This window comes from Mauremys reevesii, linkage group 4 (genome assembly GCF_016161935.1).
Source record: "Mauremys reevesii isolate NIE-2019 linkage group 4, ASM1616193v1, whole genome shotgun sequence".
Classification (NCBI taxonomy): Eukaryota; Metazoa; Chordata; order Testudines; family Geoemydidae; genus Mauremys; species Mauremys reevesii.
Window position 1 is genome coordinate 89056458 of NC_052626.1, and position 23701 is coordinate 89080158.

At 44.7% G+C, this 23701-nt stretch overlaps 1 protein-coding gene across 1 annotated transcript in view; it reads right to left on the reverse strand.

Annotated features, from left to right (window-relative positions):
* KIF18A (kinesin family member 18A) overlaps positions 1–23701 on the reverse strand; it is a 131245-nt gene that overhangs the window by 50129 nt on the left and 57415 nt on the right. Inside the window, 3 exon segments of the mRNA XM_039537087.1 lie at positions 2854–2975; positions 14124–14288; positions 22181–22343. Coding sequence (XP_039393021.1) covers positions 2854–2975; positions 14124–14288; positions 22181–22343 — 450 coding nt within the window.

Here is a 23701-nt window from a genome sequence, read left to right on the forward strand (position 1 = left end):
CGGTGCCGGCGACTCGGCGACCGGGACCTGGAACGCCGCCGGGAGTGCGACCGGTACCGCGATTGCGAGTGGTACCGGGACTGCGACCGGTGACGAGATGGGGAGTGTCGTCTCGACGTCGACCGCCGTGTGGAGCGGGCCCGGTGCGGTGGTGATCGGCCCCTTGAAGGAGAACGGGAGCGAGAGCGGATCATGGTGCTCCGATCACCTCGGCCGAGAGAAGGAGGGCGCATCATCAGAGGCTTTCCCATGGATTTTAGAGTCCGTACCGGCGGTGCCGGTAGCTGATGGCCCTGATCCGTGAGGTCAATTAGCTCCCTTGCCGTTGCGAACGCCTCCGGCGTAGACGGGAGCCTCAGCTCTTCCTCGGTCGGCACCAGGGAGCCGGGCGGTGCCGGACTCGACGGCCCTTGCGGCGCCGGAGTCAACGGCCCGGTGCACTTTTTGTGCACTGCCTCAGCCTGTACCGTTGAGGTCGGTGGCGGCTGGGCTGACGGCTTGTGCTGTTGTTTAGCAGCTGCTGTCTCCGGCACCTTTTGCTTCTTCCCCGGGGAGAGGGAGCGGTGCCGGGTCTTCGGTGCCGGGTGCCGAGACGCGCCGGCACTGGAGCGGCTCGGTGCTGCCGGTGCGCTGCTCACTGAGGCCGGTTTCGGCGCCGACGGAGCTGGTGCCGGAGGTTGGAGAGCCGACTCCATCAGGAGCTGTTTTAATCGAGAGTCCCGCTCCTTCCTCGTACGCGGCTTGAAAGCCACACAAATGGGGCACTTATCTGACCGGTGCGACTCTCCCAGGCAGCGGAGGCAAGAGTCGTGCGGGTCACTCACCGGCATGGACCGTTGGCAAGCCACGCAGGGCTTGAATCCCGGTGCCCCGGGCATAAGCCCGCACCGGGGCGAAAGAAGAGGGCTAGCCCCTCTAATTCCCTAACTACTATGCTATACAACTAACTATCAACTTTAACAAGAAAACTAACAAACTATTAATAAATATACAGGAAAACTATTGAGAACGCTAGGGCTGTGGAGGTAAGAGAGCACTCCACTGTTCCTACTAGCCGTCACGGGCGGAAAGAAGGAACTGAGGAGCGGACGGGCCGGCTGGGGTATATATACAGCGCCATAGCAGCGCCACTCCAGGGGGCGCCCAGCCGGCCCGCCGGTGTTGCTAGGGTAAAAATGTTCCGAAGAACCGTGCACGCGCAGCGCGCACACCTACATGGAATGCATAGGAGCAATCACTCGAAGAAGAAACAAAGGGTAGGAATAAATAATCAGTTTTCAGAATGGAAAGATGTAAACAGTGGTGTCCCCGAGGGGTCTGTACTGGGACCAGTCCTATTCAACAGATTCATAAATGATTTGGAAAAAGGGTAAACAGTGAGGTGGCAAAATTTGTAGATGATACAAAACTACTCAAGGTAGTTAAGTCCCAGACAGACTGAGAGCTACAAAAGGATCTCTCAAAACTGAGTGACTGGGCAACAAAATGGCAGATTAAATTCAATGTTGATAAATGCAAAGTAATGCACATTGGAAAACATAATTCCAACTATATGTATAAAATGATGGGGTCTAAATTAGCTGTTACCACTCAAGAAAGAGATCTTGAAGTCACTGTGGATAGTTCTCTGAAAACATCCACTCAATGTGCAGTGGCAGTCAAAAAAAGTGAACAGAATGTTGGGAATCATTAAGAAAGGCATAGATAATAAGACAGGAAATATACTGCCTCTATATAAATCTATGGTACACCCACATACTGCGTGCAGATGTGGTTGCCCCAATTCAAAAAAGGTACATTGGGCTTGGAAAAGGTTCAGAAGAGGGCAACAAAAATGATTAGGGGTATGAAATGGCTTCTCTATGAGGATTAATAAGACTGGGACTTTTCAGCTTGGAAAAGACGGGGGCAAGGGGAGGGGGGGTGCATGACAGAGGTCTATAAATAAGGCAGGGCTTGTAAATAAGTAAATAAGGAAGGGCTTCTCTACACTACCGTGCGGGGTTGATCCAAAATATGCAACTTGACAGCCGACGCTCTCCCGTCGACTTTGCTTGCGCTCCACGTTCTGCTTGCGCTCCACTAGATGCGATAAATGGACCCCCGCTGGATTGATTGCTGCCCGCCAATCCGGTCGGTAGTGTAGACAAGCCCTGAGTGTTATTTACTCCTTCTCATAACACAAGAACTAGGGCCACCAAATGAAATTAATAGGCAGCAGGTTTAAAACAAACAAAACAAACAAACAAAAGTATTTTTTCACACACTGCAGTCAATCTGTGGAACTCCTTGCCAGAGGATGTTGTGAAGGCCAAGATTATAACAGGATTCAAAAAAGAACTAGATAAAATCATGGAGGATAGGTCCATCAATTGCTTTTAGCCAGGATGGACAGGGACGGTGTCCTTAGCCTCTATTTGCCAGAAGCTGGGAATGGACGACAGGGGATGCATCACTTGATTACCTGTTCTGTTGATTGCCTCTGGGGCACCTGTCATTGGCCACTGTCAGAAGACAAGATACTGGGCTAGATGGACCTTTGGTCTGACCCAGTATGGCTGTTCTTATGCTGATCACCTTTTATTAAAGGAGAAATCTTATATTGAAGGGATACTGGGAGGTGGATGGAATTTTCAACATTCTGTTGAACATTACAAGAATACTATGCTTATGATGTTTTCCATTATATAGGAATATATTTTTGTTTCAGTAATTAGAACTGTTTAGATAAAGGTTTGGAAAATTATGCTGCCACTGTCACCTGAAACTCATTGAAATCTGTACATTTATTATACAAATAACAAGTTTTGAAGAGGAACACACGTCAAGCATGATATACAAACACACACTTACTTTTCTGTTTGCTTATGTTGCTGCTCTTGAAGTGATACTAGAGACATCATGTGTTCGATCTGCATTTTCAGATCCTTGACCTCTAGCTTTAAATGGTAGCAGTGAAGATCTTTACGGAGCACCTTGAGAAATAAGTTACATAAAAATTATTATTTAAATTTCAGTGCGATACACACAAATTCAGTCTAAAAAAGATTGAGAGATTAGCATGCAATACCTTGAAAAGTAGTTCTGCAATTCATCTACAACTATGACAATACTCAACTTTTAATTTAATAAATCTTACAGAAGGAATAAAATTTAATTTATGTTAGACATAGCAGTGAAATGCTATTGTCCTATAGTTTTCCATTCACAAACAGATTTGTGTGCTGGACGTAAAGAGTACATATATGTACGACAGCATATACCTTGTGTATATCTGAAATTATTCTAGATTTTTTTTTATTCATGGAGTTTAAGGCCAGAAAGGACCACCAGATCATCTATTCGGACATTCCGTAGATCACAGGCCATCACCCAGCACTTGCACACTAAACCCAAAATGAAAATTATACCAAAACAGTACATCCCACAGGGAACTAAACTATTGTGTGTCTCAGGGTATGTCTACACTATCAGATTAGTTCGATATAAGTTAATTCGAATTTGTAGAATCGACCTTACAAAGTCGAATTTGTGTGTCCACACTAAGGACACTAATTCGACTTTGTGAGTCCACACTAACAGGGCAAGCGTCGAAATTGGAAGCGGTGCACTGTGGGAAGCTAGCCCACAGTTCCTGCACTCCCCGCTGCCCATTGGAATTCTGGGATATCCCCCCAATGCATGCTGGGGGAAAACTGTGTTGAGGGTGGTCTTGGGTAACTGTCAGCATTCAACCGTCACTCCCGCCGGCGGGAAATCAGTTCGCACACTTTTCCTGTTAGTGACAGCGCGGACACCACAGCACTCCACTCCACTGCGATCATGGAGCCCGCTGCGATCATCGCTGCACTTATGGCCATTGTCAACTCCTCGCACCTTATCGTACACCTCTTCAACAGTCAGATGCTGAGAAATCGGGCGAGGAGGCTCCGGCAGTGCGGTGAGGACACGAAATCTCAGAGTGGCACAGACCTCTCAGAAAGCACAGTATGACGCACCGTGGAGATCATGGTGGCAATGGGTCATGTTCATGCTATGGGACGGCGATTCTGGGCCCGGGAAACAAGCACGGACTGGTGGGACCGCATAGTGCTGCAGGTCTGGGATGAATCACAGTGGCTGCGAAACTTCAGGATGCGTAAGGGCACTTTCCTTGAACTCTGTGACTTGCTGTCCCCTGCCCTGAAGTGCAAGGACACCCGCATGTGAGCAGCCCTGACTGTGCAGAAGCGAGTGGCCATAGCCCTCTGGAAACTTGCCACGCCAGACAGCTACCGGTCAGTAGTGAACCACTTTGGCGTGGGCAAATCTACCGTGGGGCTTGCTATGATGCAAGTAGCCCACGCAATTGTTGAGCTCCTGCTCTCGAAGGTACTGGCCCTGGGAAACGTCCAGGTCATCACAGATGGCTTCGCCGCGATGGGATTCCCAAACTGCAGTGGGGCTATAGATGGGACTCACATCCCTATCCTGGGACCAGCCCACCAGGCCAGCCAGTATATTAACCGAAAGGGCTACTTTTCAATGGTGCTGCAAGCACTGGTGGACCATAGGGGACGCTTTACCAACATCAACGTTGGGTGGCCGGGCAAGGTTCATGACGCGCGTGTTTTCAGGAACTCTGGTCTGTTTAGAAGCCTGCAAGAAGGTAGTTTCTTCCCGGACCACAAAATAAGTGTTGGGGATGTGGAGATGCCTATAGTGATCCTCGGGGACCCAGCCTACCCGCTAATGCCCTGGCTCATGAAGCCCTATACAGGCGCCTTGAACAGCGACAAGGAACTCTTCAACTACCGGCTGAGCAAGTGCAGAATGGTGGTGGAGTGTGCTTTCGGACATCTCAAGGGGAGATGGCGAAGCTTACTGACTCGCTCGGATCTCAGCAAAACCAATATCCCCATTGTTATTGCTGCTTGCTCCACAATCTCTGAGAGAGCAAGGGGGAGACCTTTATGGCGGGATGGGAGGTTGAGGCAAATCGCCTGGCTGCTGATTACGCTTAGCCAGACACCCGTGCAATTAGAAGAGCCCAGCGGGAAGCGCTGTGCATTCGGGAGGCTTTGAAAGATAGGTTCCTCAGGTTGCAGGGTAACCTGTGACTGTTCAGGTTCTTTACAGAGAAGCTGAACCTGCCCCTCTTTCAGTTACTGTTGACTTTCTTTTGCGGTTACATAGCCCGTTCACCACGTTTCCCCCCTTCCAACACACGTTTAAAAATAAAGTTAATGGAATATTGTTAATTAACATTTTCTTTACTAATGAATTCGCGTTAAAGGGTTGAAACAGGGACGCAGACTGCGGTGGGTAGGGTGTGCAGTGATGTACAGACCGCTTCTACACTCGAGGAATGACAGGCTCCTGCTCCTAGAGCGGTCTGCACTGCTGGACTGGTTGTTTCAACTAAGCCTGCCATCCCTCCGTTTCGGGACTCTGTGTGCGGGGGCTATGTGGCCTTGTGGCGGGGGAGGACGTTTACAGGTGGGTGTGAAGGAAGGGGTGAGGGGTGCAGGCTCTGGGCTGGGGGTGGGGGCGTAGGAAGGGGTGAGGGGTGTGTGGGAAGGGGGAGGAGGTGTAGGGGGATGAGGGCTCTGGCTGGGGCTGAGGGTTTGGGGCATTGGAGAGGCTCAGGGCTATGGTGGAAGGGCAGGGTAAGGGCAGCCTGCCTTGCCATTTGTGTATGGCAGGTGCTAGGACCCTGGGGCACCAGACAGCATTTCTGCGGGGAGCCGCTCTACTGTCAGGCAGGTACGCAGCGCGGCGGGGTGGGGGGAGACCCGTGGGGGCCAGGGCCCGATCCAGGCAGGGCCGGGGGAGAGACCCAGCTCCAAATATAGCTGGAGCAGGGCACCTGCCGCCTATGCAGAGAACATGAAAAACACCTCCCAGACTGACCAGGGTGCCTAGTGACCGCACTGTGTGTGTGACCTGCTGTAGATCCTGCCCGTGTCTGTACCCAGGTAATGGTGACCGTCCTATGCAATTACCAACCCCCTCCCCCCTCTTCACACAAAGTCTTCTGTAAAGAAACATGACGGAAACAGTAATGAACAGCAAACTATTTTTAATAATCAACTACACAGTGAGGGGACGAAACTGGGATTTGGGCTTGGGTGATCCAGGAAGGGAAGGACTTCTCAAAATTTAGCGAACGAGAGCTTTTTGGTACTTGAGCACTCTGCTGGGGTGGAGTGACAGTTTTCACGGCCCCTCGTGCACCTCCTTCGTGTTATTTTATGTGAGGGGGGTATTGGACTTTGTGGCGGGGGAGGGCGGTTGCAGATACAGTGCAGAGGGGCTCTGTCCTCCTGCCTGCGGTCCTGCAGAACATCCACAAGGCGCCTGAGCGTGTCCATTTGTTCCCTCATTAGTCCAAGCAGCGTTTGAGTCGCCTGCTGGTCTTCCTGCCGCCACCTGTCCTCCCGTTCGCTGTGTGAGCGCTGCTGCTGAGAGAGGTTCTCCCTCCACAGGCTCTGCCGGGCCGCCTCGGCTCGGGAGCAGCCCATAAGTTCTGCGAACATCTCGTCCCGTGTCTTTTTCTTGCGCCGCCTAATCTGCGCCAGCCTCTGTGAGGGGCATGCTGGAGCAGGTCGGGATACAGTTGCAGCTGTGTGATGGGAAAAAGGGATTGACTTCCTTATAAAGATACATTTTTGCAAAGAGGAAACATAGTCTAGTCAGTCTCTGTGAACAAGACCATGCACAGCACTCACGCAGGGAAAGTTCGAATTTTCGGAATTCGCTTTCATTGCCTGGGGGATTGCACTGCAGATCAGACAAGCGGGGCAGGACAGCAGAATCCGTGGAGCAGCCAGGCATGGTAAGCCAAAAACTTTTGGCTGCTTAAAAGTGAATGTATACCACTGTCCTCTTGCTACAGGCAATCCTGAAAGCATAAACTCTGCCCCTGTTGCACCCCTCGCGTCTGTTCCCTGGGAAAGATCCCTGTATGCTGCCACTCTGCAGCCTCCACCACGTGGCTGTAAAGTGACGCTCATTGTTATGCAAAGGAACAGTGAAGCACTCCCAATACTAATAGTACACAAATTACTGTAATTAAATGCAGGAGTCTCTGAGCGAGATCACCCTGAGGAGGGTCACTGAGGCAGATAGAGAGCGCATGCTGCGTGAAAGCCAGCACAAAACCAGGGGCCTATGCTGACATGCTCGTGGAGGCAATGCTCCCGGAGTACCTGATGATAGCCTGGCGCGGAAAAGTGTGCTTTAAGGCACACTCCCCAGGAACCTCATGCGGAGGCTTTTCGATTACCTGCAGGAGAGCTTCTCGGAAATCTCCCAAGAGGATTTCTGTTCTATCCCCATATATATTGACCTTCTTTTCAACTAGTAACTATTCCTGCTCCACTAAAAATAAATGTTAACATGTTTAAAGCACTTACAGGCTGATCCTTCCCCTGATTCAGGGTCCGGGGTAACGGCTGGGGAGGGTTGGTAGGGGATCTCAGTGAGGGTGATGAAGAGATCCTGGCTGTCTGGAAAATCAGCGTTGTAAGCGCTGTCGACTGCCCCCCCGTCCTCATCTCCTTCCTCATCTTCCCCGTCCGCGAACATTGCCGAGGAACTGGCCGTCGACACTATCCCATCGTCAGAGTCCACGCACACTGGTCGGGCAGTGGTGGCAGACCCACAGAGAATGGCATGCAGTGCCTCGTAGAACCGGCATGTCTGGGGCTGGGCTCCGGAGCGTCCGTTTGCCGCTCTGATTTTTTGGTAGCCTTGTCTCAGCTCCTTGACTTTCACTGCATTGCATCCCGGCTGTATCCTCTGAGTGCCATGGCTTTGGAGACCTTCTCATAGGTCTTTGCATTCTGTTTGTTGGAGCGCAGCTCCGAAAGCACAGACTCATCGCCCCGCACAGCAATGAGATCCAAGACTTCCTGGTCAGTCCATGCTGGGGCCCTCTTTCTACTCTGAGATTCCCTGGACTCCTCTGCTGGAGAGCTCTGCATCGTTGCCAGTGCTGCTGAGCTCGCCACAACGTCCACACAGGAAATGAGATTCAAACTGGCCAGACAGGAAAAGGAATTCAAATTTCCCTGGGGCTTTTCCTGAGTGGCTGGTCAGAGCATCCAAGCTCGGACTGCTGTCCAGAGCGTCAACAGAGTGGTGCACTGTGGGATAGCTCCCGGAGCTACTAAGGTCGATTTGCATCCACACCTAGCCTAATTCGACATAGCCATGTTGAATTTAGCGCTACTCCCCTCGTTGGGGAGGAGTACAGAATTCGAACTAAAGAGCCCTCTAGGTCGAACTAATTAGCTTCCTGGTGTGGACGGGTGCACGGTTAAGTCGAATTAACGCTGCTAAATTCGAATTAAAGTCCTAGTGTGGACCAGGCCTCAGACAGAGAATAGAAGGGACTAAGGTGCATGAATGCCCAAGACCCTTGCAATGGCAGAGGATTAATTGATATACACCCAGATAATACTGGCAAGTGACCCACACTCCATGCTGCAGATGAAGGTGAACCCCCTACCCCTTCTCTCCCCAAAAGGTCACTACCAATATGACCTGGGGGAAAATGTACTTCTGAACCCATATGTGGTGATCAGTTAGACCCTGAGCAAGAACCAGCCAGTCAAGCACATGAGAGAGAGAGAATGATCAGTGACACCTCACATCACTGGCCCACCCGATCCAGAGTCCCATCTCTAGCTATGCCCATCTCTGATGATTCAGGGAGAGGAGACCAGATAAAAATCCAAAATACATTTTGAGGTAGGTGGGAAATCCATTCCTAACCCTGGCAGGGGGCTGGATGAAGACCTGAATGTAAAATGTAAACCAGAAGGGATCCTGACCCCCAGGGCTGATGAGCCATGCCCCCGTACCATCACAAACAGTCATACAATCCCATCCATAAATTTGTTCTGCTCTCCCTTAAAACCAATTAAGTTGTTTGCCCCCACTACTCCTTTTGGAAGGCTTCCTAGAACCACACACTGATAGGTAGAAACCTTCTAGTTTCCAGCCTGAATTTATTCATGGCCACTTAATACCCATTTGTCCTTGTGCCAACATTGTTCTTTACCAGTTCTTCACCATCCCTGGTGATTACTCCTTTGATGTATTTGGAGAGAGCAATCATATTCCCTCTCAGATGTCTTCTTATTACACTAAACAAGCCAAGCTCTTCTAGTCTCCTCTAACAAGATGGGACTTCCACCATTCCCCTGATCATTCTATCAGTTCTTCTCTGTACCCATTCCATTCTGAATTAATCTTTCTTGTACATGGGTGACCATAACTGTACACAGTATTCCAGAGGAGGTCTTACCAGTGCTTTGCACAATAGCATTAATACTTTTCCCTCTCTACTGGAGATGTCTCACCTGATAAATGCATTTGACTTTTTTGCAACTGCACTACACCAGTGGCTCATCGTCATTCTGTGATCAAACAACACACCCAGGTCTCACTCCTCCTTTGTCCCTTCCAACCAATGACCCCTCCCCCCCAGTTTGTAGCAGAAAGGCTTAGTATCAGGACACTATGAAATTAGGTCAATTTAATAGAAGTCGATTTAATAGACATCGATTTGATGAAGTCAATTTGATACAGTCGATTGTGTGTGTCCCCACTAAGCTCATTAAAAGTTGGTGGTGTGCGTCCACAGTACCGAGGCTAGCGTCGACTTGCGGAGCATTGCACTGTGGTAGCTATTCCACAGTTCCTGCAGTCTCTGCTGCCCATTGGAATTTTGGGTTGAGCTCCCAATGCCCAATGGGGCAAAACATTGTACCCAGACCCGCGACATGTCATCAGGCTCACCCACCCCTCCCTCCATGAAAGCAACGGCAAAAAATAGTTTCTCGCCTTTTTTCCTGGGTTACCCGTGCAGATGACAGACCACGGCAAGCATGGAGCCCAGCTCACTGTCACCGTATGTCTCCTGGGTGCTGCTGACAGACCTGGTACTGCAGTGCTATACAGCAGCATCCCCTTGCCTATGGCAGACAGTGCAATATGACTGCTAACCGTCGTTGTCGTCCCGTGGGTGCTCCTGGCCGACCTCGGTTAGGTTGCTCGGGGGGCGCCTGGGCAGACATGGGTGCTCCTGGCCGGCCTCACTAAGGTTGTTCGGGGGCACCTGGACAAAAATGGGAATGACTCCAGGTCATTCTCTTTAAGTTTCATCTAATGGAGATTCAGTCCTGCCTGGAATATCTGCCTCAGGCTACTCTCCCAGTTGGCAGCGTCGCACAGTCACACCTACCCCAGCCTACCCCTTGCTCCCATGGCTCATGAAGCCTGGACAGTAGTAAGGAGCAGTTCAACTATAGGCTGAGCAAGTGCATAATGGTGGTAGAATGTGCCTTTGGACATTTAAAAGCTCGCTGGCGCAGTTTACTGACTCGGTTAGACCTCAGCAAAATCAATATTCCCATTGTTATTACTGCTTGCTGTGTGCTCCACAATATCTGTGAGAGTACACACAGCAATGTTTATGGCGGGGTGTGAGATTGAGGCAAATCGCCTGGCTGCTGATTACGCACAGTGAGACACCGGGGCAGTTAGAAGAGCACAGCAGGGCGCGCTGTGCATCAGAGAAGCTTTGAAAACCAGTTTCATGACTGGCCAGGCTTCGGTGTGAAAGTTCTGTTTGTTTCTCCTTGATGAAAACCGGCCCTCTTGGTTCACTCTACTTCCCTGTATGCCAACCACCCTCCCCTGCCCCTTTGATCTCTGCTTGCAGAGGCAATAAAGTCATTGTTTCAAATTCATGCATTCTTTATTAATTCGTCACACAAATGGGAGGATAACTGCCAAGGTAGCCCGGGAGGGGTGGGGGAGGAGGGAAGCACAGGGGTGAGGTAGTTGTAGGGGCACCCCTTAGAATGGCATGCAGCTCATCATATAAGCAGCATGTCTGGGGCTCTGACCCGGAGCGGCCGTTTGCCTCTCTGGTTCTTTGGTAGGCTTGCCTGAGCTCCTTAAGTTTCACACAGCACTGCTGCGGGTCCCTGTTATAACCTCTGTCCTTCATGCTCGTGGAGATTTTTTCAAATATTCTGGCATTTCACCTTTTGGAACAGAGTTTGGATAGCATGGATTCGTCTCCCAATACAGCGATCAGATGCAGTACCTCCCGTTTGGTCCATGCTGGAGCTCTTTTGCAATTCTGGGACTCCATGGTCACCTGCACTGATCAGCTCACCAAACAGGAAATGAAATTCAAAAATTTGCGGGGCTTTTCCTGTCTACCTGGCCAGTGCATCTGAGTTGAGAGTGCTGTCCAGAGTGGTCACAATGGAGCACTCTGGGATAGCTCCCGGAGGCCAATACTGTCGAATTGCGTCCACACCACCCAAAATTCGACCCAGCAGGGTCAATTTCAGTGCTAATCCCCTCATCGGGGAGGAGTACAGAAATCGATTTTAAGAGCCCTTTAAGTCGACAAAAATGGCTTTGTCGTGTGGACGGGTGCAGGGTTAAATAGATCTAACGCTACTAAATTTGACCTAAACTCGTAGTGTAGACCAGGGCAAAGTGTATGACCGTACACGTTGTGCTATTAGATTTCATAGTACGTCTACCACTCCATTCTTCAAGGGCATCCAGATCTTCCTGTATAGAATTCTGATCCTCCTCTGTATTGATGCTTCCCAACTTTGTATCATTAGCAAATTTCATTAGTGCACTCCCACTTTTTGTGCCAAGGTCATTAATCATATTCAATATTTTTATTAGTCATAAGACTGATTCTTGAGGAATTCCACTACTAATCTCCCTCCAATCCAATAGTTCACCTTTCAGCACAACACGTTATCCAGTTCCTTATCCACCCTATAATTCTTGTCTAATCTCCATCTTCTTTAGTTACTAATAATTTCCGATGTTGCACCATGTTAAATGCTTTATCAAAGTCCATGTATATTAGATGTACTGCAATTCCCTTATCTAAAAAAATCAGTTATTTTCTCAAAGAAGGAAATCAGGTTAGTCTGGCATAAACTACTTTTGGTAAACCCATGTTGCATTACATTCCCATTACTATCTACCTCCATGAATTTAATTATTCTTTCCTTCAAAATCTGTTCCAAAATCTTGCACACTACTGAGGTGAGATTAACAAGTCTGTAATCACAACACCCCCATTTTCTTAAATATAAGTATGGTATGACATTAGCTGTTCTCCAGTCACATGGTACTGCCCTGAATAGAGAGATATGTTAAAAATCTTTGCTTCTGGACTAGAAATCTCATGTGCCAGTTCTTTCAGCATTGTGGGATGGAAATTGTCTCATTTCCCCAGCAATAATATTTGGGTTGAAAATTATAGCTAATGGGGGGAGGGATAGCTCAGTGGTTTGAGCATTGGCCTGCTAAACCCAGGGTTGTGAGTTCAATCCTTGAGGGGGCCACTTAGGGATCTGGGGCAAAAATTGGTCCTGCTAGTGAAGGCAGGGGGCTGGACTCGATGACCTTTCAAGGTCCCTTCCAGTTCTAGGAGATTAGTATATCTCCAATTATAAAAACAAACAAAAAAACCACACAAATTTCATCTTTGTTCATGAATTTGAAGAGAAAGGGCTTATAACATAAAACCTATGCTCTAGTTTCAGTGACTCCTATGCTGATCACCAAGCCTGGAACACCCTCCCTATACCAGTGTGCCAATACCTTCTTTTAAATACTTTAAAACTCATTTCTGAGTGTCCAATAAATCCTAACCCCTGCCAGTAAAAATGTAGTGTCACAGTATTTTTTACAAACTATGCTCTATTCAATCTTTTAAATGCCATCAGTATGCTTACCACTGTACATAGCTAAATATTTTCATGAATGAGAAATAATTGCATTAAAAGGATGCAATACATTCAGGCAGAGCAGAAGAACTGCCGTATTTGTGCAAGGGAGACTAAACCAGTTGACACTGCTCTAATCAGTGCTGGAGGACTCTTCCATAACTAAAAAATTCCAGGAAAGAATCTGTTCCCAACTATTATAAGCATGTTAATAACAAGAACTTTGGTTATAAATTGGGGACAAATCAGTTTGAAGAATCAGAGGAGGAGAAGGACCTCAAAGTATTGGTTGATCACAGGATGACTATGAGCCACCAAAGTGATATGGCTGTTAAAAAAGCTAATGCGGTCTTGGGATGCATCAGGCGAGGTATTTCCAGTAAACACAAGGTAGTGTTAGTACCGTTACACAAGGCACTGGGTGAGACCTCATCTGGAATATTGTGTGCAGTTCTGGTCTCCCATGTTTAAGAAGGATGAATTCAAACTGGAACAGGTACAGAGAAGGGCTACTAAGATGATCTGAGGAATGGAAAACCTGTCTTATGAAAGGAGACTCAAAGAGCTTGGCTTGTTTAGCCTAACCAAAAGAAGGCTGAGGGGAGATATGATTGCTCTTTATAAATGTATCAGAGGGATAAATATCAGAGAGGGAGAGGAACTATTTAAGCTCAGTACCAATGTGGACACAAGAACAAATGGATATAAACTGGACACTAGGAAGTTTAGACTTGAAATTAGACTAAGGTTTCTAACCATTGGAGGAGTGAAGTTCTGGAACAACATTCCAAGGGGAGTAGTGGGGGCAAAAGATATATCTGGCTTCAAGACTAAGCTTGATAAGTTTATGGAGGGGATGGTATGATGGGATAGCCTAATTTTGGCAATTAATTATCTTTGATTATTAGCAGGTAAATATGCCCAATGGTCTGTGATGGGATGTTCGATGGGGTGGGATCTGAGTTACTACAGAGAATTCTTTCCTGGGTGCTGGCTGGTGAGTCTTGCCTACATGCTCAGGGTTTAACTGATCGCCATATTTGGGGTCGGGAAGGAATTTTCCTCCAGGAAAGATTGGCAGAGGCCCTGGAGGTTTTTCACCTTCCTCTGCAGCATGGGGCACGGGTCACTTGCTGGAGGATTCTCTGCACCTTGAGGTCTTCAAACCACGATTTGAGGACTTCAGTAACTCAGACATAGGTTAGGGGTTTGTTACAGGAGTGAGTGGGTGAGATTCTGTGGCCTGCGTTGTGCAGGAGGTCAGACTAGATGATCATAATGGTCCCTTCTGACCTTAAAGTCTATGAGTCTGTTTGACTACGTCTGAAATCTACCTTTGAAAGGAAAGTCATTTACCTGTGGAATGTGGCCATCTTGTCCCAGGAGACGCATTTCATTTTCCACACGATGCAGCCAATTAGTATTCTCCTCAAAGTGTTTCATCTCCTCTTCTTTCTTATTCTGCACATGCAAACGACGAGTTTTAAGCATTGCGAGCCTATGATCCCGTTTACAAGTGGCCTGAAATACAACCATATTAAATTATTTAATAGGAAACTACCATATAATGTTCACTGAATTCTGTTATGAAAAAGACTTCGCAGGCTTCCATAATTGGGTAGATATAGTCAAAACAATTTACACAGTCTTTGATCTATGTAATATTTGTAAAGTAGCGCACTCTTCCTAAGTGCACTACTGAAGTCTATTAAATTGTTTTATATGCTCTCATTCATAGTTCTTTTCCTCTGAAGTCTTTTCAGTAGGACTTTTGAAACTATAGTAAATTGTTTAATATTCTTACAAAAACTGCATGTTTTAAAAAAATATTTAAAAGCTATAATGGTCAAACTATAGAATAGAAAAGTTACACATACCTATATTATTTTTACAGGTAGCACTGTCTAGTTACTAATAAGCAAAGAATGTAGAAAAGAGCCAGGAATTCTTGAATTCTAATCCTTGCTCCCCAAGCATGACTACATGTACGGCTTGTCCTCACTACGGGCTAAATCGGCGCTGCTGCGATTAATGCAGTGGTGTTAATTTAGTGAGTCTGGTGAATATGCGATAAGTCAATGAGAGAGCGCTCTCCTATTGACTTCAATACTCCACCTCCTTGAGAGGCGGAAGCTAAGTTGGTGGGAAAGCATCTACCACCGACATAGCATGGTGTAGACACCGCCGTAAATCAATCTAAGCTATGTCAATTTAAATTATGTAACTTAAAGAGTGCAACTTAGATTGACTTACCTCGTTAGTGTAGACAAGGACTTAGATAAATAAGAAAGGAGCAGAAGGACAAAACGAAGCAAGTTTCAACTCCAATTCCTCAAACACTATCCCTATTCTAAAGGTGGTGGAGGGAAGAAGCTATATAGGGGACCAATGGTCACAGGGTACTGAAAATTAGGGCAAAAGGAATGGAGGAGAACCCTCTTTCCCACCTCTTCCCATGTTTGAGTCTCCTGCGCGCTGAGCCCAGTGAGGCCATGTTTGACAAGTGACACAGACCAGGGAGAAGCTGGTATGTAGGTGGATGCAGCAAGTGGCTTAGACCAAGCCATTCAGCCTTTGGAGGCCTGTGTTATATTGCTGACAGTCCCCTGAGACTAGAGGGAACATCCCACATACAGTAGTGGGGAAGTAGCACAAAAGTCTGTGGAAAGGACCAGCTACTGCATAACGATCTGGACAAATTGGAGAAACGGTCTAAAGAATATAGGATGAAATTCAATAAAGGACAAATCCAAAGAACTCCACTTAGGAAGGAACAATCAATGGGAAATGACTACCTATGAAGGAGCACTGCAGAAAGGGATCTGGGGTCATAGGGGATCACAAGCTGAATATGAGTCAACAGCATAACACTGTTGCAAAAAAAAAAAAAAAAAAAAAGTAGGGCTGTCAAGCGATTAAAAAAATTAATTGTGATTATTCGCACTGTTACACAATAGAATACAATTTATTTAAATATTTGTGGATGTTTTCTACATTTTTAATATTGATTTCAATTAAAACACAGAATACAAAGTGTACAATGCTCACTTTATATTTATTTTGATTACAGATACTTGGACTGTAAAAAACACGAACCACCAAAAAAGAAAATCAACCTTCTGCTGGTGGCATCTGACTCAGATGATGAAAATGAACATGTGTCGGTCCGCTCTGCTTTGGATTGTTATCGAGCAGAACCCATCATCATCACGGACGCATGTCCTCCGAAATGGTGGCTGAGGCATAAAGGGATATATGAATCTTTAGAGCATCTGGCTTGTAAATATCTTGTGATGCGAATGCCTGTTCTCATTTTCTGGTGACAATGTGAACAAGAAGTGGGCAGCATTATCTCCTGCAAATTGTAACCAGACTTGTTTGTCTGTGCGCTTGGCTGAACAAGAAGTAGGACTGACTGGACTTGTAGGCTCTAAAGTTTTACATTGTTTTTGAGTGCAGTTATGTAACAAAACAAACAAGCAAACAATCTACATTTGTAAGTTACACTTGCACGATAAAGAGTTTGCACTACAGTACTTGTAGGAGGTTAATTGAAAAATACTATTTCTTTTGTTTATCATTTTTACAGTGTAAATATTTGTAATTATATTAATATTTATGTTAGCATTATACACTTTGTATTCAGTAAAAGCAGCGAAGAGTCCTGTGGCACCTTATAGACTAACAGATGTATTGGAGCATGAGCTTTCGAAGTGGGTATTCACCCACGAAAGCTCATGCTCTAATACGTCTGTTAGTCTATAAGGTGCCACAGGACTCTTTGCTGCTTTTACAGATCCAGACTAACACGGCTACCCCTCTGATACTTTGTATTCAGTGTTGTAGTAGAAGTCAATATATTTGAAAATGTAGAAAAACACCCACAAATATTTAATAAATTTCAATTGGTATTCTATTGTTTAACAGTGCGATTAATCACAATTCTTTTTTTGAGTTAATCGTATGAGTTAACTGTGATTAATCGACAGCCCTAAAAAAAAGGCAAATGTCATTCTGAGATGTATTAGCAAGAAACAAGAAGTAATTCTTCTACTCTACTCTATGCTGATAAGGTCTCAACTGGAGTACTGTGTCCAGTTCTGGGCACCACATTTCAAGAAAGATGTGGACAAATTAGACAAAGTCCAGAGGAGAGCAAAAAAAATGATTCAAGGTCTAGAAAACATGACCTATGAGGGAAGATTGAAAAAATTGGGTTTGATTAGTCAGGAAATGAGAAGATGAGACATGATAACCGTTTTCAAGTACATAAAAGGTTGTTACAAGGAGGAGGAAGAAAAAGTGTTCTCCTTTACTTCTGAGGATAGTACAAGAAGCAATGGACTTAAGTTGCAGCAAGGGCGGTTTGGGCTGGACATTAGGAAAAACTTCCTATCTGTAAGCGTACTTAAGCACCAAAAGAAATTGCCTAGGGAGGTTGTGGAATCTGCATCACTGGAGGTTTTTAAGAGCAGATTAGACAATCATGTGTCAGGGATGGTCTAGATAATACACTCAAGGCAAGACTAAGTAAGGGACTGAACTAGAAGACCTCTCAAGGTCCTTTCTGGTCCTATGATTCTATAAGGAGAGGACTATCAAGCAGCAGCAGAAAATGAGCCCCCGAGTTTAGGCCCTGAGCAGAGCTGAGGCACAGACTGGAAGGTATTCGTTATGGAGGCTGAAGACTGGGGCTTTAAGGGCCAGTATGCATGAGCCAAACAAAGACATTGGCTCCAGAGGCAGCCCCATGTAAAGTGAACATGGCAAAGGTCACTAGCAGCCCAAGATTGGTTCACAGAACGCAGTACTCAGGACCCAAACCCACAACAAATTAACACTGATTTCACAAATGCTAGTTAAGATAATCTTCGTTCTGTTTGCACCTGCTCATTCTCTCAACAATTCTTCTTTTGGACTGAGACTTTCCATGTTTTCAGCCCACAGTTAGGTTCCTCCCTCCTGCCAGGATGGGGTCTAAGCGAGCCTAGCATGAAGATAGGGAAGGTTTGGATAGGAAAGTTTGCATAGCACCCAGTACTGCACAAACTCAACAGCTGGATACAGTAATCAAGAGAAAACATAAAATGAATATTTCATAAATGAAAAATGTCCTTTAAAAATTCACTTGTCTTAGACACTCTCTTGTGATCTCGTAATCTATTTTAGATGAAGAAAACAGACGCAGTTAAGAAAAATAGCATACTTCCAAAAATGTGTGTAAGAACAGAAGCATAGCATACCAGGGAAACATGAACAGTCACTGTTATATCACATGACTGGATTAGAAATTACAATACAATTTGTTCCAACCAAATCAAAGGACATTCAATTTCAAGGTTACAGTGGCTTATTATTATTTTTTTTAATAAATAGGGTACTGCACTTATCCTACTTGACTCTACCAAGATCATGACTATAAATTAAACAGTAATCATAAAGCTACATTTAAGTATTAAGTTTCTATGCAAACGAAATAAATGATTAAACAAAAAACCTTTGTTAACACAGAGTTAAGGTTGCCTGGTGGTATCCTCCAAAACAGAGAGTCCTCAAATTTGTGAAAACCAGGAAATACAGAATTAAGCGACATGCCCACACAATCTTAACTCTGCTCCCCTGAAGCTGGCAACAGGCATTGGGAATTATCTTCATGCACTCCAGCTGTATTCACTGTTAGGTGTAGCTGTTTTGAATAGTGAAGGAATAAATTGGAGCAGCTTGAATGAACTGTGATTTTGATCTGAGCAGCTCTGGGTCTGAGTGCACCCCAGGTGTGTAAGCAAAGGAAAGAGGTACATATGTAACTTGAGGTTCCAGTCTACATCTGGCCTGTGTTATACAGGAGATAAGATTAAATGATCATAATAATCCCTTCTGGCCATGGAACATATGGATCATCTCAATCCAGAAATGCAAGACTGTGTCAGTAGCAGGGCACTGGGACCTGCTTGCCATTGGTATTATCAGCAGTGAGGTGGGATATGAGAGTGGTCTCTGGATTTAATGAAGGACAGGGGAAATACAGGTTTAGGTGGTATCTTTTGTTCAAGTGTGAAAGGGTGGTAAGAGAGAGTATGAAATGATTGTTAAATTTTACAAGTGTGGTATTTTGTCAGGGTAGTAAACTCTGAGCATCGGGCAAGTGCAGCTAGCACCTGTCTATTACACATACTCCCACTCGGCCTTTACATTGTGTTATGGGCATATTGGGGCATCACTCAAAGAGGGCAGAGTTAAGACTGTCTGGGTGTTTTACTGTAACTCTGTATTTTTCTGGTTTACAGAAGTTTGAGTTTTGCTGAACTTGATTTCTGGAAGAGCAAGAACTATCACCAAGCAACCTTAACTCTGCATTAATAAAAGTTTTTTGCTATTTAATTTTCTAGTTTTTTAAACAGAAAGAGAAATGCTTGTAGGTAGGAGTTAATGGTCATTTAGGCCGGTGTAATTCTCACCTAGGTTCGCAGTTATATGTTACTGTGGCTAGGTTAATCATTAAAAGACCTGGTTTCATGCGGTGCTTTTCATCAGTAGATCTCAAAGAACTTCATTATCCCCATTTTAGAGATGAAAACTGAGGCAAAGAGAAGTGAAATGATTTGCCCATGGTCATCCAGCAAGCCGATGACAGAGCTAGGAATAGTCCCAGTCCAATAGTCTTTCCTCTAGGCCACACGGTTCTATATGATTCCTTGGTGCTCTTCACCACTCCTGTATATCTGCTATAGTGGAATGGGGATAATCGTCATGCTTTGAAATGTTTGCAGCGTGTAGTTGTTAAAGGGCTGGTGAGGGAAATCCCATGCAACATCTATGTTTCAGAACTGTGTCACTTTTCTTACATGATTGTTACTGTAATTTTAAGAGAGTAAGAGAAGACTGTTCTGTCTATGTGCTTCTTCACTCTCTGCCTCATCATTCACTGCAACATGTAGCCCCTGCCACCAACATTTCCAGTTCTCCCTTCCCTTCCCAGCCCATTAAGCCATTACTTGGCACTGCAGCAGTCATTAACATTTAAGAAGTTGTTCCTTGCTGTCTCCTGCCTTATGCTGCTGAATACATATATCACATGTATCGGCTTACTGGCAGGCTGCATGCTACCTTGGTTATGTAGCCTTAACTGCACAGCAAGCTGGACCACTCACTCCCACTATCCATCCCCAGTTGCAACCTCTGCCCTTGTTTCCTCAGGAATGCCCCGGCCCACCCAGTCCCCACACAGAGGTGATGTGTACCATAATTCATTTTCTGGATTTCAGATATTTAAATTTGTGTTACTCCAACCCCTAATCCTAACTCACATGCAAGGGCAGGGAGAGGGGCTCAGGTACCCAAAGAGCAGCAAAAAATTTAACAGAGGTGGATTTTCCGCAAATGTTTACAGTTTATTCTCAGATTTCTGCCGGTGGGGAACACAAGATGCATCCAGAGGGAGAGACCAGTGTCAAAGAGTCCCCCCATCTCAAGCTTTTCCCCCTTATTTATACATTAGTAATACAATGACATGTCCCTTAAAGAAAACTTGTCAAGCAAACAGTTCCAATGGGCAAGCAAGAGGCTCCTTCTGATTATTGATTAACCACGTGTAGGTTTTTCCAGAGTCTGCACCCTTGAGACCCCAACAGACATTCCTGAGGGTACATCCTGCTTTTAAAATGCATGCATCAGCAACTTCAACACAGTTCTTATCAGGAAGATGCGGGGTCAAGCTGCCCTTTCTGTGGCACCCAAAACCCCCTCCTGCCTTGGTCAAGCTGAAATTGCTGAATGGCCAATTTACAGCTTGCTGACTAGGCCGCCTTTAACAATAAGTCATAGTGGTTTCAAGCACTTTACTGGTTTGCCAAAAGTCTCCTCGTACAACTATACCCTATGCAGCACATCAAATTTCAAGGCAATCTGATTAACTGTACAGATCTTAGAGCACTCAACTGAGCTTCAAACACAAAGCTAGTCTTAACCTTAACTACAGCAGACCTATTGCTCTGTTAAAATGGAAAAACATATTATAATTGCTTCACTAAAATAGGTGTTAGAGAAATTATGATACAGGATAAAAATAACGTTTTACAGTAGTACTTCAAAATTCCATTCACTGCAAATTGTAACATGAAAAACTTCTGGAATATGTCAGTCACTCTAAACATCATTTGTGACAAGCACAAGATTTCTGAAACAGCAGTGCATTTTTTACCTTGACATTATTCATAACAAATTTAAACCTCCAAGTGAATCACTGCACACACTGGAAATCTGAAATTGTTGCCAGTTAAATTTTGCTATAACAACTGATTAAAAAGAGGAAAAATTAAATCTATATTTTACAGCTGTAAATTTTTATTCAGAAACTAAATTAAGATTGGAGTGTTTTCAGGCTTTCCTGCCTACTCTTGGACCTTCTATAAGAAGATGAGGATTGCTGAACAACAGCAATCATTTGAAATACAGGCCAACGGGTTTTGAACTGCAAGGCCATTGATAGAACTGCTTTAAAAAAAAAGAGTAGCTTTCCTCGGTCAACACTGCAGAACATTTGTATTACTTTAAGTTTGGCATGGAGCTTGACGAGGTTTGTTGTTACTACAGTGATGCAAATGGACTTCTCAGATGACAGTGACCTAAGTAGCTATGCCAGGTGTGCTGTATGTTGGTAAGTTTGTTGTTGCACAAAAGCAGCATGGATATGTTCAGTCTAGTCAGATCTCAAATTAGCAACTGTGAATCACATCTACATTGAAATACTGAGAGATTTTTGTGTTTAGCCGCAACATTAAGGGTCAACACGTTCCTTATTGTGTGAAAAAATAGTGTACCTCACATCAACACCACATTTTCTGTATTAATGTCAACTGTTAAAATGTTATCTGATTGTCAATACAGCGTACGCTGCACTGTTTTGTTAAAGTTGTACATATGAACTTATGACAATCAATGCAATTTGCATTTCAGCAATGTTCAGGATATATTTATTGGGAATTACAACTGAATTATACACAGCTTGCAGAACAGGCACAGGTAACATGCCACAGTTAAAATAAATCATATGGCAGAAAGGAAGTCTAGAACCCTTTTACTTTGTATAATTTTTATTTTAATATAATTTTTGCACTAAAAGCAGATATTCTTAATATCCATATGGTCCTGACCGAAGTAACACATTTAAAATAATTCAAGTGATTTAGGAGGCTAAGTTTAATTTAGGCAAGTAACTTAGTCCTACTGATCTTTAGCAAGACTTGGGTTCTTAAGGATCTACGTCGCTTTTGAAAATGGAATTCACAAGCTGAAGACACTTGAACACTTAAATACAAAAGGTTAGATAGCTGAACCAGATTAAAGGTAAAAATTTCAAAACAGAGGTTCCATACTGTAACATGGCAAAATGAAGTGGTACAAAAATCACTCACCTTTTCTACTCTCTCTTCAGAGCACATCAACTCAATCTGTTCATGGAATTGTTTCTGGTAATATGTTTTCAAAATGTTCTCTTTAAGCCGCATTTCCAGCTTGAGGTATTCCTTTCTGATTTCCTCCCGGTTTATAAACAAACTTTTTAGAATTTCTCGAAATCTACCAGAAATAAGGGACAAGTTAAAAGAAACTGATGACACATGTAGTCCTTTCATGAATGCCTGGTTTACAGTGATACAACGGAAGCAAACAATTCCAATTCTGAGTTAAAAAAGTAGATATGGAAAAATAAGGAATCAAAATTAGTAAGTGACCTCAAGAAAGGAAATATTCCTATTTATCTTTCCCAAAGTGGCAGTACAAAAAGCAAAGATTCTATAATGCAAATTAAGATCCATACAAAACAAGAGCACATATTCAAGTTTCAAAGGGGATTAAACTATCCTTGTTTAGTTTAGGAAGTCATTAAAAGGGTACATTTGTTTCTCTCTTCCCCCAAACAGCCACCACCACCACTACACAAGTACTGGTACTTCATTTTCTATAAGAGAGTTTAAACTATATACAACTCTGATATAAATATGAGACGACACCCAAAGTACAGAGAAACTAAATTCCAAGAATTTAAATCTTTTCTGGTTTCTTCCTCCCCCTGCAGCTCTCAAGTTTTCAAGCTTTAATTTTAAAATAAAATGCCTTGCTCTTTGATTTGTGAAGCTGATATTTGGATTCAAGCAGATAGCAGCCAGACTCTCCTCACACAATGCGCTGTGCTCTAGTATTGCAGAAGGCTTCCCGTTTCCTTCTTTACTCTGCACGAGGTACCAGTCTATCCAATAGCTATGGTGACTGCTGCCAATGGCACATAATGCCGCCTACAAATATTGCAAAAGGACCCCCCCAACCCTTTGCAAATGAAACCCCAACCACTGTGGGTGTCCCTCTCAAGTGTTTAATTCCCTGCAAGATCTCATGCATGCTTTGCAATTGCTTGCAGCTAGTGGACAGTGAAACCATACTCAAATGCAATGAAGGTTTAGGTCCTAATACCTGTGAGGCTGAGGATGGAAAACTCGGGATGGAAGGATGTTTGGGAGAAGGGATCCAATTCTGGAGAAACCTTGATCTCTGGGTGGATTCAGGACCTACTTAGCTTTAATCCATCACTGTCCAGAGTATAAACCATTATGTAAATACATTATGAGTCTGCAAACACTAAAAAATGGTACTGTTGGTTCTTAATGGGGTTGGGGATGGGATATTACCATGTCCTTGCTAACATTGTTAACAGATGATAATCAGATATATCCAGCTTATTAATTCACCTAGTATATATCTGTCATGTTATCCTATTCATTTGATAGAACCATAAGAATATGCTTATAATTTTTGAACATGCAGATTTTCCAGATATGAAGTGCCAGTTGTGTTTAGAAATACATAAGGTAAAAGTGACATCTACAGAACTAGGTAAAAGAAAAAAAAGACCCCTCCTCCCCCTCCCACAGGGATTCTTG